General features: G+C 34.4%; 1 protein-coding gene across 1 annotated transcript in view; it reads right to left on the reverse strand.

Annotated features, from left to right (window-relative positions):
* Positions 1 to 13,668, reverse strand: part of LOC149413200 (uncharacterized) — a 127,458-nt gene that overhangs the window by 23,785 nt on the left and 90,005 nt on the right. Inside the window, exon 2 of the mRNA XM_089644920.1 lies at positions 10,556 to 10,666. Within this exon, the coding sequence (XP_089501046.1) occupies positions 10,556 to 10,666 (111 nt within the window). The remainder of the gene's footprint in view (positions 1 to 10,555; positions 10,667 to 13,668) is intronic.

Here is a 13,668-nt window from a genome sequence, read left to right on the forward strand (position 1 = left end):
TTCGCAGTGCGGCGGGGCACTGTTAATACTAAATTGTATAGTTTAATTTGAGGTCACGGGTTCAAAAGCCGGCGAGGACAAAACAAATTTAATTTAATTTATATAAGTATGTCATATTATAGAATTAAAATAAATTTTATATAGTTACATATAATGAATCTGTACCTCGTTCAAAAGTGGAAGATACGTTCAGTATCACCCTGGTGAGAGACCATAATTCAGGATTGAAAGTTGCTTGAGAACGGCGTAGATATGTTTAGTGACTAGATCTGAATAGCCTGGAACTTTCCAACCCCCCATCCTCCCTATCTCTAAAAATGTAGACCACATACATAAGGAATATAAATGAAATTTCTTTTGAGGACACTTCAATGAAAATGTTATTGATCTTCTTAAAAATTCTTACATGTTTTGGTTTTAGCTGAAACCAATTTTACTTTACTTCTTTTCGGTATTATGCACTTTGAATTACTCAGGATTTATAATAGGCATGCAGCGATTATGTCCAGGATCAATTAATTCGGGTAGCATGCAAAAATTTTAAAAGCGATTCAGCTGTTCAACCATATTAGTCTGCCGAAATTCGTCATCCCGTAAAATTTTTTCGATTTTTATCCGAGTTCAGTCCATACAACAAACATACAAATAGCTTTTTTTGTTACATGTAATTGGCCCTGAACCTGGTAAAACCAATCGTGAGATGTATTTACCAGAATTTCTCCATTTTTGCTAACATATTTTTTTTGGATTTTACTGCTTCTTATATGAGCATGCTGCGTGCTGCGAAAGGACATTTAATTTCAATCACGGTGTATTCAGAAGAAATTCCATCTGGTGTCGCACCCATATACGGATACTCTTCATGTATGAAAAGACCACACTTTTCTATGGTAATGCTTTCTAGTTCTGCAAGCTCCTTCAGGACATTGTATTCATGTTTGACTTTGACTTTGGACAATACCCTCAACACTACATCACTTGTTCCTGTATTCTCTCTGAAACCAAACTGATTGCTAGAGAGTATATTTTATGTTTCTAAGAATGATACCAATCTCGACATAGCTAATCTCTCTATTACTTTTGAAAGATTATTGAGTAAGAATATAGGTCTGTAATTATTAACATCTAGACGATCTACATATTTAAAAAGGGGAATTACTTACAATGAGAAGGGAACATCCCACTCTCGAAGCTAATACAGTGTTTTCCAATAAGAGGTGTTATTTTGAATAGCCCGCTATTTCGGTAGATGTTACTTTTGAAGCTGTTATTTTTTGACATTTGACAAGTAGAAACAACGCCATTAATAAAATGGAACGATACACGCTTCAACAACGCATTGAACTTATTAAAATTCACTTGAGTGAATCAAATTCAAATCATTTTGAGTGATGAGGCCCATTTCCACCTCGGTGGCTTCGTCAACAAGCAAAATCGTCGCATCTGTGGCTCGAAAAACCCAAGAGTTATTGTTAAAAAGCCTCTTTACACTCAACGTGTGACTGTTTGGTGCGGTTTATGGTCCGGCGGAGTCATTGGACCTTACTTTTTTGAAAATGAGGCTGGAGCAACAGAATGGACAACAGTGAATGGACTGCGCTACCGAAAAAAAATGAATGATGTTTTATGGCCGGAATCGGATGGTATTAATCTGGACAACGTTTACTTTCAACAAGACGGCGCTACGTGCCACACAAGCAACGAAACCATTGATATTTTACGATTAAATATCAAAATTTCACCTCTTATTGGAAAACTCCTGTATTTACAAGGTGAGATATGAGACAAGCTAATTCGGATACATGCATTTTATACACCATAACACTTAAAGAATCAATACCGCACGAGAAAGACATTTTTAAATCATTTATCACATTTGTGACTTCAGAAATGCTAGTTGGTTTAAAATAAAAATTGTCCCCTGTAACGTGAAGTTCAGATTTAAAATCATTCACCAGACACATCTCAATAGTTTTATTAGCACTGCACAAATTACTAGCGAAGCTTGGACCAATGTCACTGAAGAAGTAATTTATATGATTAGTAATTATATTTGGACTCTCTTCTATTGAAGTAATAATACTATTAATTTTCAATTTTTTAAGGTAGTTTGTTTCTTTAGTTGTTTAGTGACTAGATCTGAATAGCCAGGAACTTTCCAACCCTCCTTTTCCCTATTTCTAAAAATGTGGACTACATACATTAGGAATATAAATGAAATTTCTTCTGAAGACACTTCAATGAAATAAAATGTTATTGATTTCTTCGAAACAATTCCTTTTTACATGTTTTGGTTTTAGCTGAAACCAATTTTACTTTGTTTCTTTTCGCTATTATGCACTTTTCTAAATACTCAGGATTTCTAATAGGCATGCAGCGATTATGTCGAGGATCAATTAATTCGGGTAGCATGCAAAAATTGTAAAAGCGTTTCTTGACATTATCAAGCTCGAAGTCATATTGGGTACGTAATTAGTGTCGCCAGTATCCCGTTTGCAAAAGTATGCCCGTTCCTTGCATAGTGAGTGGTCTCCAAATACATGTTTTGGACCATTCAATATATTCAAATAAAACTGTTTTATTTTTCCTAATTCATAGTCTTCCGGTACGTTATTGCACAACGTACAGCCGTTCTCAGGCGTAAAATACGGCTTGACACAATCTTCCTCAATGCTAAGGGATACTTCTAACAGTGATTTAAGTTTTTTGCAATAATTTCGAAGTAAGTGATTTCGGCATTCGATCTTTTCGACTGAAACATTTTTATACGATGTGCTTCTTTTATTTTATTGTAAGTGCTGGAATATTTTATATACTTTTATATTTTAAAAACATCAAATTGTTTATTACTATATTTATTAGAAACCCGAAAAAAAGTTAACAATAAATTAATTCTTAATAATATAAAATTGTTTATTACCTATAAACCCGAAAAAATGTTAACAATATATTAATTCTTAATAATATTAAATTGTTTATTACCTAGAAACCCAAAAAAATGTTAACAATAAATTGATTCTTAATAATACTATTTGACACTACACAGCTTCGACGGAAACGCACAGATGAAACATAAAAAAAGGCGACACACTATTATAGTCCCTACGCGCAACGCATAGAGTGGAATATTGTTGAAACGTCTCATGGAAGTGTAATAATTACGCGGAATTTCGAACTTTGAAAAAATATTGACACGACGGACCGTAGAAAGCGTGCATTCACGGCCACCTCATAGAGCCGAATGAGTAGGAGAATTCTTAGATGTTCATTATATAGTATTTAACGAAAATAAATTGTTAGTAAAAACATATATCTCGACAGAAAAATGTATTTACGATAGCCAAGCGTGGCTACATTATCGATATTTTGACGATTAATAACTTAGATTGTCGTTTGAATCTGACAATTCATGATTCTTCATACAACGATTGAGATCGCTAGTAAGGAAGGCCCTTAAGCCAGGCCCATTATTCAATCCCTTTTTACATATTAAGTATTATTAACATATTATTAACCTTAAGTCTGCCCCAATCGAAAAGTTCAATATGTTGTGTAGGAGCCACATCAAGCAAGAAAAAAAATAGTATATTTATTTGTAACAAATTAATTAGTCATTTGTAAACTTAAATGTACAAATTACTAAAATTAAATCAATAAATAAATAAAAAAATTATTTATTTATTTATTTAGACGCCGTAAAAGGCTTTTACAATATACATGATTTATGTTTACAGTGGTTCACAGGAGCGAAATTATTAAATTATTTCCTTCTGGATAAATCTGGTAAATTAGATAAGACTGTAGGCAGCTTTACAACTTGTCATTAATTATGTCGCCACAAGGAGACATTTTGTAGAACCAGGAACATTGCCAAATACCCATTGACAACCCAATCTCAATTTTATTTAAGGGACTGGGCTACTGTCAAAGGAATAAGTGCTACGGCCTAAATGGAGCAATCAATGCGAACCTTCTTTTGAATCAATAATAACGTTGTCGCCCGAAGATCTCACCTAATGTTAAAGTCATCTAATGAGTGAGGTACTAGGCTTATAGTGATTTATTCTTGGGGTATTGTATTATGCCATGTTGAGCTACCTCCTTCTTTAGCCAACATTTCGGACAGCATGATGTGATGACGATAGACACTGTAAAGCTGTCCAAAACGTTGGACAAAGCAGGAGGTAGCACAATGGCATAATACCCCATTGTAACGTTAAAGAATTGTGCAAGTTTGGATTGCCAGGGTAGTGCCCGATTATTGTTGAGTGTATTTTGTTGAGAGTTATTTTTTTTCGGGTGGCTGCTCTGCGATCGGTTGGACGAGCGGGCTAAATAACGCGGGTAGGAAGGTCGGGGTGACAATACGGGAGAGGACGATTCTGCAGTGTGCGTTGCGTTTTGCCAGACAAATTGATATTGAAAAAAAATTAAAAAGAGCACGCGGATACCATGAACCGATCCTTCGGAGAATGAAGGATACAGACTTTCCGTGTAAACTAACCAAAAATGTTTTGACTCCTGCGAGAAATCAGCCGGTTTTTTCTTCGAGTGTTGTTGTTCGGGGAGATTAAAATATTGAAGGATAGACTTCCAAAAAAAATAAATCACTATAATCACCGTGAAAATCTCAAATCGAGTTACTAGGCTGTTTTCGATGGTATTAATAAAAAATAATGAGGTACTTTTTCCCTCCAAGGTAAAAAAAATATGAATTTTCAGCACTGCTACGATCCCAGCCGCCATATTTAATTTCAGGATACAACCAATTATAGTGCAATTTATTTTTGTTTGGGAAATTTTTTCTCAATGAATAAAAACCAAAATATATTTCATTATGAGTATTTCTCAAAAAAAGTGTACATTTTGGAAAAATAAAGTGTGCCTAGAAACAGTTCAAAAATTACACATGTTTTTAATTAATCATACAAAAAAAATATGCACCATTTTGTAGAATAAATATTACACTTTAACATATCGAAGAATAAACATTACAATCGTATTAATTCGCAAATATTTTAATTTTTTAAAAAATATCGATTTTTACCTTCCATACAAAATAAAATTGCCACCCTACCCACCTCATTTGTTTATACTTCATAAAATGCGATAATAACGTTATAATTTGTGATTTTTTGTAAGTTTTAGGGTCTTAATTAAATGTAGTTTCTGTACAAAGTAATTTTCTATGGGGTTTCATAATAAATTAATAATTTATGCACAAAAAACAAAATGAGACATAGTCATTTACTTTTTAGTAACTACTCTTTAGTTACGTTTTATTAGTACTTCCACCGTAATTTTTGAACCCATTTGTAAAATTTAACATGGGCAACACTAGCCTCTTTCTGATTAGTTGTTGGTCTGACTTCTCCGCCATAACATTAATTGTTAAAATCAGTAACAACGTGTTTCTTTAGTGGGACCACTATTTCGTAACAGGAAATATTATAGCCTTTTTTCACAAAACGGTAAGTCTTTTTCTACTCATCTTTTTGTAATATGTGCGGAACGAACATTGCTAAGCTTACATATTAACACTTTTAAATTTTATCAAACCATTGACTTTTTATAACATAAATTCTTATTACAATTTCGTAACGTTTGTTATGAATTTCGTAACGTAACGAAAAAGTTCAATGTAAAGCTGAGTGTACACAGTTACAACGTGATTAAGAAAACGTAAGTATATTGTTAGTGTGTCTAGCATTTTTATGAAAGTCTTATCTAAGTTTGGTAATAATGTAATATATTATGCACAATGCACAAATATACATATGTATTTAGATATAATAGGAAAAAAATAAAATTTATTATACCATAGAGCAGATCTGTTGATGGCGCTGGAAAGTAGGTAGGTTGTAATACATAGGATGCGCTGGAAATTCCTGATGGTCAATGGCAGAGCAGGTTTCGTCGGACTTGTATGTTTTATCATCGCGATTATATGGCATTATACATAATGACAAGTACTTGAAGATCAAGCTGAGCCGTCCAATACTGGTTTTATTTTAAATAAGCTTTAGGCACTCATACACACTATCCGTTCTACAGGCGCTCTATACAATATTTATAAGTGCCTTAAGTTTTTTATAAAAGCTTATTTAAATATAAAAAATGTGAATCCCAAATCCATATGCTCCATATCCCCAAATAATGAACATGGTCCTGGAGCAATCTGGGCTCATTTGGATCCAATAATGAAACTATGCAAATACTTTAACATTAAAAAGATTCATATCTTTTCTGATAGTCCTGCAACTCAGTACCGCCAAAAACATAATTTCTTTTTGTTCCAAAAAAATATAAAAGATTACGGATTTAAATATGCAACTTGGAATTTCTTTGAAGCCTCTCATGGAAAAGGCCCAGCTGATGGGGTTGGTGGAGCATTGAAACGACAACTTGACAATCATATTTCACACGGCAATGATATAACCAACGCAAAAGAAGCATATGACTATTTAATGGTTAATAGCAAAGTAAAAATGTTTTATATAAATGAAAACGACATTCAAAAGATGACCAAAATGATACCTGAAAACATTGTTCCTATAAAAGGTACAATGAAGCTGCATCAAATTTCAACGGATGGCAACACGTCAATTAAATATAAATTGCTGAGCTGCTTTGATTGCAATAAAAATATCTGTTGCAATTGTTACTACACAAAAGAACACGAACTTCTATCCAACACCCTATCAGAACCAAAAGCACAATGTAGTTACATACGTCAAGCCTTGAAAAAACAATACCCACCAGCTAAAAGATTCAAAAGAACAAATAGTTCTACTACGACCGAAAGTGATATCAGTTTAATTTTACGTAGTGATTCAAATCTAATAGATATGGAATTTGAGAATGAAGGTCATTTAAAGATAACAGATGACGGAGAGAGTTTTAAAAACATAGGAGTGAAAGTTGATTTGAGATTAGATATTAAAGAGAAAACGCATTTTAGGATCAAAGACAAGGAAACGCAGGTAAAAATCTAATAATACCCCTTAGAATTCTGAAATTTCGAATAGTATCAATGGGATTATTAATAAAATACACTTCAATGATTATTTTTTTAATTTTTAGGACTCATCAAATAAGGAAAAAGGCAAGAAACGAAAACCCATAGAAAAAGAAAAAGCAACAATGTCATCTTCATCAAAACTTATATCTGCAAACCGTACTTTCTATGATACTGAAATAAAATGCCTCAAAGAAGAAGGATTAATAACTGAAGACGAAACATATTCTACACAACACGATGAAGAAAAAATAAAAAATAAAGGAAAAGGAAAAGGAAAAACAACAGTAAAACACCAACAAGTTATAGAAGAACAAAAATATCCCATTGATATAATACAAACAGATGACACAGAAAAACAAAGTAAAGAAATAAAAATTCATATGATAGAAGGGTTAACCACTGATTTAAATTCAATGCCAATAATTTTTTTCGACGATTTAGTAACTGACGAAGTTATAATTACAGTTGATAAATATTTGTCGGATGCAATAACATTTAATGAAGCAGAATTTAATTTCAATAATTTTGATGACAACATCGGAGATGTTATAATAGGAAATAATAATGCCATAGAAAATAACACTGATATTGAAAATATGAATAATGAAAATGAAATTGAAGATTCTCACAAAATCAAAGATAAACCATGTGGAGTGACTATTCTTAAAAACGAAAAACTGGAAAATATCCATACAAAAAAGAAAGTGGTTCGTAAGGGCCTTATCTCTAAATCTCTATCACTAAATGACTATATTCATGCGCCAAAGCGGAGTGATAAACCAAAGACTGAAAAACTGACTGTGAAACCAAATGTGTCTTGGAAAGATTTCAATTATTATAAAGATGAGGAAGAAATTTATAAAACGCTAATGGATAGTGATTCAAACTAAATAATTGTATGTTATTAAATTTTTAATAGTTTAAACAGTGCCTGTTCTTTAACTTCTTAAGATTTGTTGAATATCGTGTTAGGTACTTAAATTTGGGAGCTGATAATTTGATTAAAAAAAAAATATTTGTACTCCCTTGTTTTTTTTAAGCCCCTTACAACGGGTATAACAAAATACAAGTATTTGGGTCGTGAGTTTATGTATGTTTGTAGTATGTACAATAAATAAAAAAGTAAAGGATAATTACTTACATTTAAAAAAGACGACAACAAATTAAATTTAATAAATAATAAAAAAAGTAAAATAAAATTTGCCATTGTGTAAACAAGCCTTATGTTTACTATTTAGTTACGTCTTATGACTATTTCGTAACACTATTTCGTAACTACATTTTCGTTACGTACATTTATTTTGAGAAATACTCTTATATGAATCTTTCTTCCAGTGGCTATTAGATTGTCACCACTCATAACTACAGACACAGGAGACCAAGACCACTACTTGGCTTTAGGTAGTTCAGTATGTAAACGAGACCGAGACAGGAGACCGCCACGCAAGTCGGAGACAGCACGATGGTGTCAAATCAAAATTTCATTCATATCAAATCCCTGCCAGAAGGTCCGGCTGATTTAACCCTCAATCACTCATTTTTAAACGTAAAAATGAAAAATAACTTGTCTAGTTACGAGTCCGAGCGTCTCACTACCTTCATGTGACCTTTAAACCCGTCGACACGGGGAGGGAGGGGCAGTGTGGCGCGAACACTCGCAACGTCAGGACGTGTCAAAGTTTGCGTGGAGTGGTCACGACACCCCGCGAGTGCTCGTGTTATACTTTTGCGGAGGTTACTGTACCAGCAAGGTTACGATAAATGAGAAAATTTTATTTGATTTTTTTAATTAACTTTTATATTTATGATTTTCAATGAGAAAGTTTATGTTAAAAACTAAGAAGTTGTTTTTTTTTTTGTTCTTTGAGGATAGATCTCAATATTATGAAAAGGCTGATTATTATAATGCTTTGTAAAGTTGATTTATAAAATTTACGTTTTTTATTTACATACGTCATACAACACTAAATAATAAAATGCTGGTATAATTCCATTAACTGATACTATATGTATAAAACTGTACTTTGAGTACGTGGGGTGGCGAGGCTAAAAGCCGCGCAAGTGATCGAGGGTTAACGTCAACATCTCGCCAAATCTGGAAAGTTTTTGACAGATTCACCTCTTCCTCGCACTCTATAAATGCTGGCGTCCCACAGGGATCGATTCTATCTCCGACTTTGTTTTTGTTGCACATCAATGACCTTTTGACATGTTCACCGATTCATTGTTACGCGGATGACAGTACAGTTCATGATAGCTTTTTGTTTGACAAGCCCCCAAAGGGCACACAAACTCCAACGGCTCGGAGGGCTTTGAAGCAGAGAATGGACGGTTATCTCGAGAGTATTTCCTCCTGGGGTAAAAATAATCTCGTCGAATTTAATGTTTCAAAGACCCAATCCTGTCCGATTATGTCTAAAAGGGATCCAAATGATAATCTAGTCTCCTTCAACAGAAGCAATCTTCCGAACAGGCCTTCCATTGATATGCTTGGTGTAACTATAAGTGACAAGCTCAGGTACGGGGGCTCCATCGAAGCCAGAGTAAAGTTGGCCTCTCAGAAGCTGGGCGTACTGTACAGGGCCCGCAGATACTTTAATAGTACACAACTGCTGACCCTGTACAAATCGCAAGTGCGCCCTACTGTCGAATTTGGCAGCCATCTCTGGTCCGGAGCCCCTAAATACCTGAAAAAAACCCTTGACTCTGTGCAAAAACGGGCGGTCCGTTTGATAGATTCCCCAATCTTAACAAACGGACTGCAATCTTTAGAGCATAGGCGTCAGGTAGGTATGCTGTCCTTGTTCTATCGGTATTACAATGAAAGATGCTCTGAGGAACTAGCGTCATTGATCCCTTCGGCACCGGTGCGTAGTCGGGATACACGCCAAATGCGCGCCCAACATTTGTACATGGTTGACATTTGTCACATGAGAACGGGTCGCTTCTACGATTCGTTCTTAAGTTCAACAGCTCGGCTGTGGAACGAACTGCCGGCCTCTGTGTTTCCTCCCTCCTACAACATGGGACTCTTCAAGACCCATGTTCACTCCTTCCTCTCCACAAAAAGACCCTCCACACAGCATCCCCAAAGATGACATAGGCCCTGAGGGAAATTATTTTCTTCAGGGCCTCCTGTGCGGAGTTAATATAAAAAAAAGAAAAAAAAAGATCATCAACACCTCGCTAATTCCAGAATTTTTGAACTAACCAATTTCAGAATTCAACACCTGAACAATTTTTGTAAAATTATAATAGATACTAACTAATATTACTTACCTTTGGTTTATTACATTAAATTTAATACGTAATCAAACTGTCTTTTATTCGGCCGAAAGTACACCCTGAACATATTTTCCTAAAATAATAAATGGTTCTTGATCAAAGTGAAAACAATCCTTCTACCTACTTTGAATACTGATTGAACAGTGGTCTCGTCTCGGTCTCGGTCTCCTATCTCTGTCATGATGCGGACCGCCACTCAAGAGAGGCAGTGGAGGGGAGAGGGAGTAAAGGATGTGAAGGGTAGTGTACCTTGAATAGAGAGCTCTTCCCCTCGCGGTCCTTAGGCCTCTTGTATGTGACGGCCTCGTCAAGAAGCGCCCTCAGCTGCCCCTCGTCCAGACTCTCCAACTGCCCGCTCTCCTGTAACAAACAATTACATCCAATAAGCAATAATCCTTACAATCTCTGTACCAAAAATGCATCATTTCCATTAACACAAAGTCTATTCTTTTGGCCATGAGGCAGAGGGGAAAAAGCACATTTATCAAGTAGGCATTAAAAAGGCATAAAAAATTTCAATCTTAAAAATAGTATAACAAAATTTCAGTACCAATTGCATTAATACAATTATCATTCGATCAATAAGATGACTTATTCAATTTACATGTTTCAATTCAATTCAATTTTTTTTCAATTCAAATTGTTTATTCCTTTAAAAACATTACAAAATTACATTTTATTTCGTTTTTAAGTACATTTGTAAAATGGTATTACATAATAGTTTGCAGTGTATAAACTATACCAGCATCAATAGAGCTTGCCTTTTAAAGGCAGCTTCACCGATGCTAAATATGTCGATATCCGAATTAATTCTGTTCAACAACAAGACTGCTCTCCCCACCGGCATGACCTGCAGGCAAGTTGGTCCTGCAGGCCGGGAGATGGCACAGTCTATGCTGTCGGTGACGGAGATAACCATCAGGAACATAGAGACTAATACTCTCCATGATAGTCGGATTTTCAAACCATCCACGAATCAGTTTGAAGAAGTGTGATACAATATGCACATCTCTTCTGACCCGTAGATGGTTCATACCGAGCATGCCCAAGAGAAAGTCAGTAGGATAGAGCTACGGGTAGTAGCCATACTCCCTCAGGTAGAGGAATCTCAGAAATTTCTTCTGCACTCTCTCCAACATACAGGAATACTTCACCTGATGTGAAGTATTCATTTTCATGGAATTTATATTGAAGCAAAGAACACAAGATACAATGTCTTTGAAAATGGATAACACGTTTCATAAAACACAACAACCAAACAATATTTCTTTAATATTACTCTGTTATCATTTACCTTTATGGACAAACAAAACTATTACTTCACCCGTCATATCCATACATCCATACATCCCCTCATCCCTCCTACATCTCTAGACATGGCGGTTGAAATAACATTAAAAAATGTATCCAATGTAAATTTTCTTTGAATTAAAAAAAATAATTTTCAATATATTTCCTATACTAATAAACTTGAGACCTTTAAAAGTGACCGCTGAAAAAATTATTATCAATTTATAATCAATTATTGCCGTGATGAAACCACACAATTTTTTAAACCAATTATGTCCTGAAACAACAGGACACAAAAGCGAATGTAAAAACATGTAACCATTGTAACAATCTCACCACAGCCGTATCCTGTTTAGACAGAAGTGCTATTATCGAAAAGCAAACTGAATTATTCACAAAACCGTTCAGATAACAAGCTGTAGGACGAAAGGCTAAATACATATCAGTATCTGATAACCTGAGATAAATTATTCTCTCTAAGATGCTGGATGTATTACGTAGGCAGATGCAATTACTGTATGCAACATACGGACAGATAATATTAATAGAAAGCACGCTTTAACCAATTTCTTCATTGAATTCAGATTGCAGATATCTGAATTGAATGACTTAGTTTGTTTGAAGAGGCACATTTCATTTTCAGCAAGTCAGACATTTCATATTTGCATTGCAATTTCAAAGTAACTTAAAAGATAATTTAGTGAGTTTTGTCCCTGAAAATTTCATCGTTTCTGAATAAAACCTTGCCTGAATGGGGATTATTCGTTTGTTATGTGAATGGAAAATTATAAATAAATAATTTAACAATATTTATTCCTATCACAACATTTACACCAAGGTATCGATATATTAAATTAAAACTATATAATATAAGTTTCAAACTCGTATAATCAATTCCATATATCCAAAGCCAAAAGCGCATTTTGTAATTTAAAGATATCATCTTGTAACCAGTCAGCCAACTGGTGCAAAATTCAATTTACACTCTTACGTTAATCTGCAGTCTACGGATACCGTTAGAGAAATTTGCATTTCTGATATTCTGATAAAGTGAACGGTCGCTTTCTGGCTTTTAACGGTAGATTAACTCGACAAAAAAACGGGCTTCAATGACTTCCGCACTCATTAAGCCTAATGATGCATGAATGAGATATTAGGTGGCAGGTGGGGTACTTCCAGTGCGATAGTCGTCTGCAATGGCGGCTTCCAATCTTTTTGTTATAGAGGGCTAACATTGAAATAACTAAATCGGATTGTGGCGTCATCAGGCATCCCGGGTTCAATCCTCTGCTAGTCTTCCATTGCAAAAGCAACGTATGATTATCTTTTAAACAGCAACACGGACAATGTTTTATAAATTCTCAATAATAAAATGAGTGATATTCTGCCAAAGCTATCCTAAAAACAACGATTCATACAGTGACGTGATGTTATTCAGATGCAAAATACAAAAGAAATTTATTTTCATGTCGACATGTTCAAGAATGCACTTTGCATGCCTCCCTAGAGATAAGATTGTATGTGGGGATCAGCCAAATAGAGCAATAAAAAAATTATACCCCTACATACTTTTATATTCAATCTAGTCAACTCCATTCTGACAAATACATTTTCCATTCAATTTTTCTCTGTGATGGGTTGTCCTGGTTGTTTTAGGCCTAACATAGAAACATTTATAATGAATCAGTCAAAGATATGTTTTTATTATTGTTGCATAATGATGCTCAAATATCCATTCTCTTCTTGCTAAGATGATTATATTATCCTTATTCAAATACGAATACAAAAAAATCTATATAAATAAAAATGTAAATGTTAGTTGGTTTAAAATCTTAAATCTTCAAAAGTTCTTCACCAATTTCTTTGAAATTTTGACACAACATTGCATTGTTGACACGCGTGTGTTTTATATACCTATTACATATATAGATGTCACACATGCTTTGACATGCTGTGACACATGCTTTTTTTATTTAAAACAGCGCCTTCTGTTGGACGTAAAATAACACGCGCTATTGTTTCTCTACACAGACAGACTGAGCCATAGCAACGCATGGCGGGGTACGGCTAGT

Source organism: Hesperophylax consimilis, chromosome 22 (assembly GCF_061612785.1).
Source record: "Hesperophylax consimilis isolate HC1 chromosome 22, BYU_Hcon_1.0, whole genome shotgun sequence".
Classification (NCBI taxonomy): domain Eukaryota; kingdom Metazoa; phylum Arthropoda; class Insecta; order Trichoptera; family Limnephilidae; genus Hesperophylax; species Hesperophylax consimilis.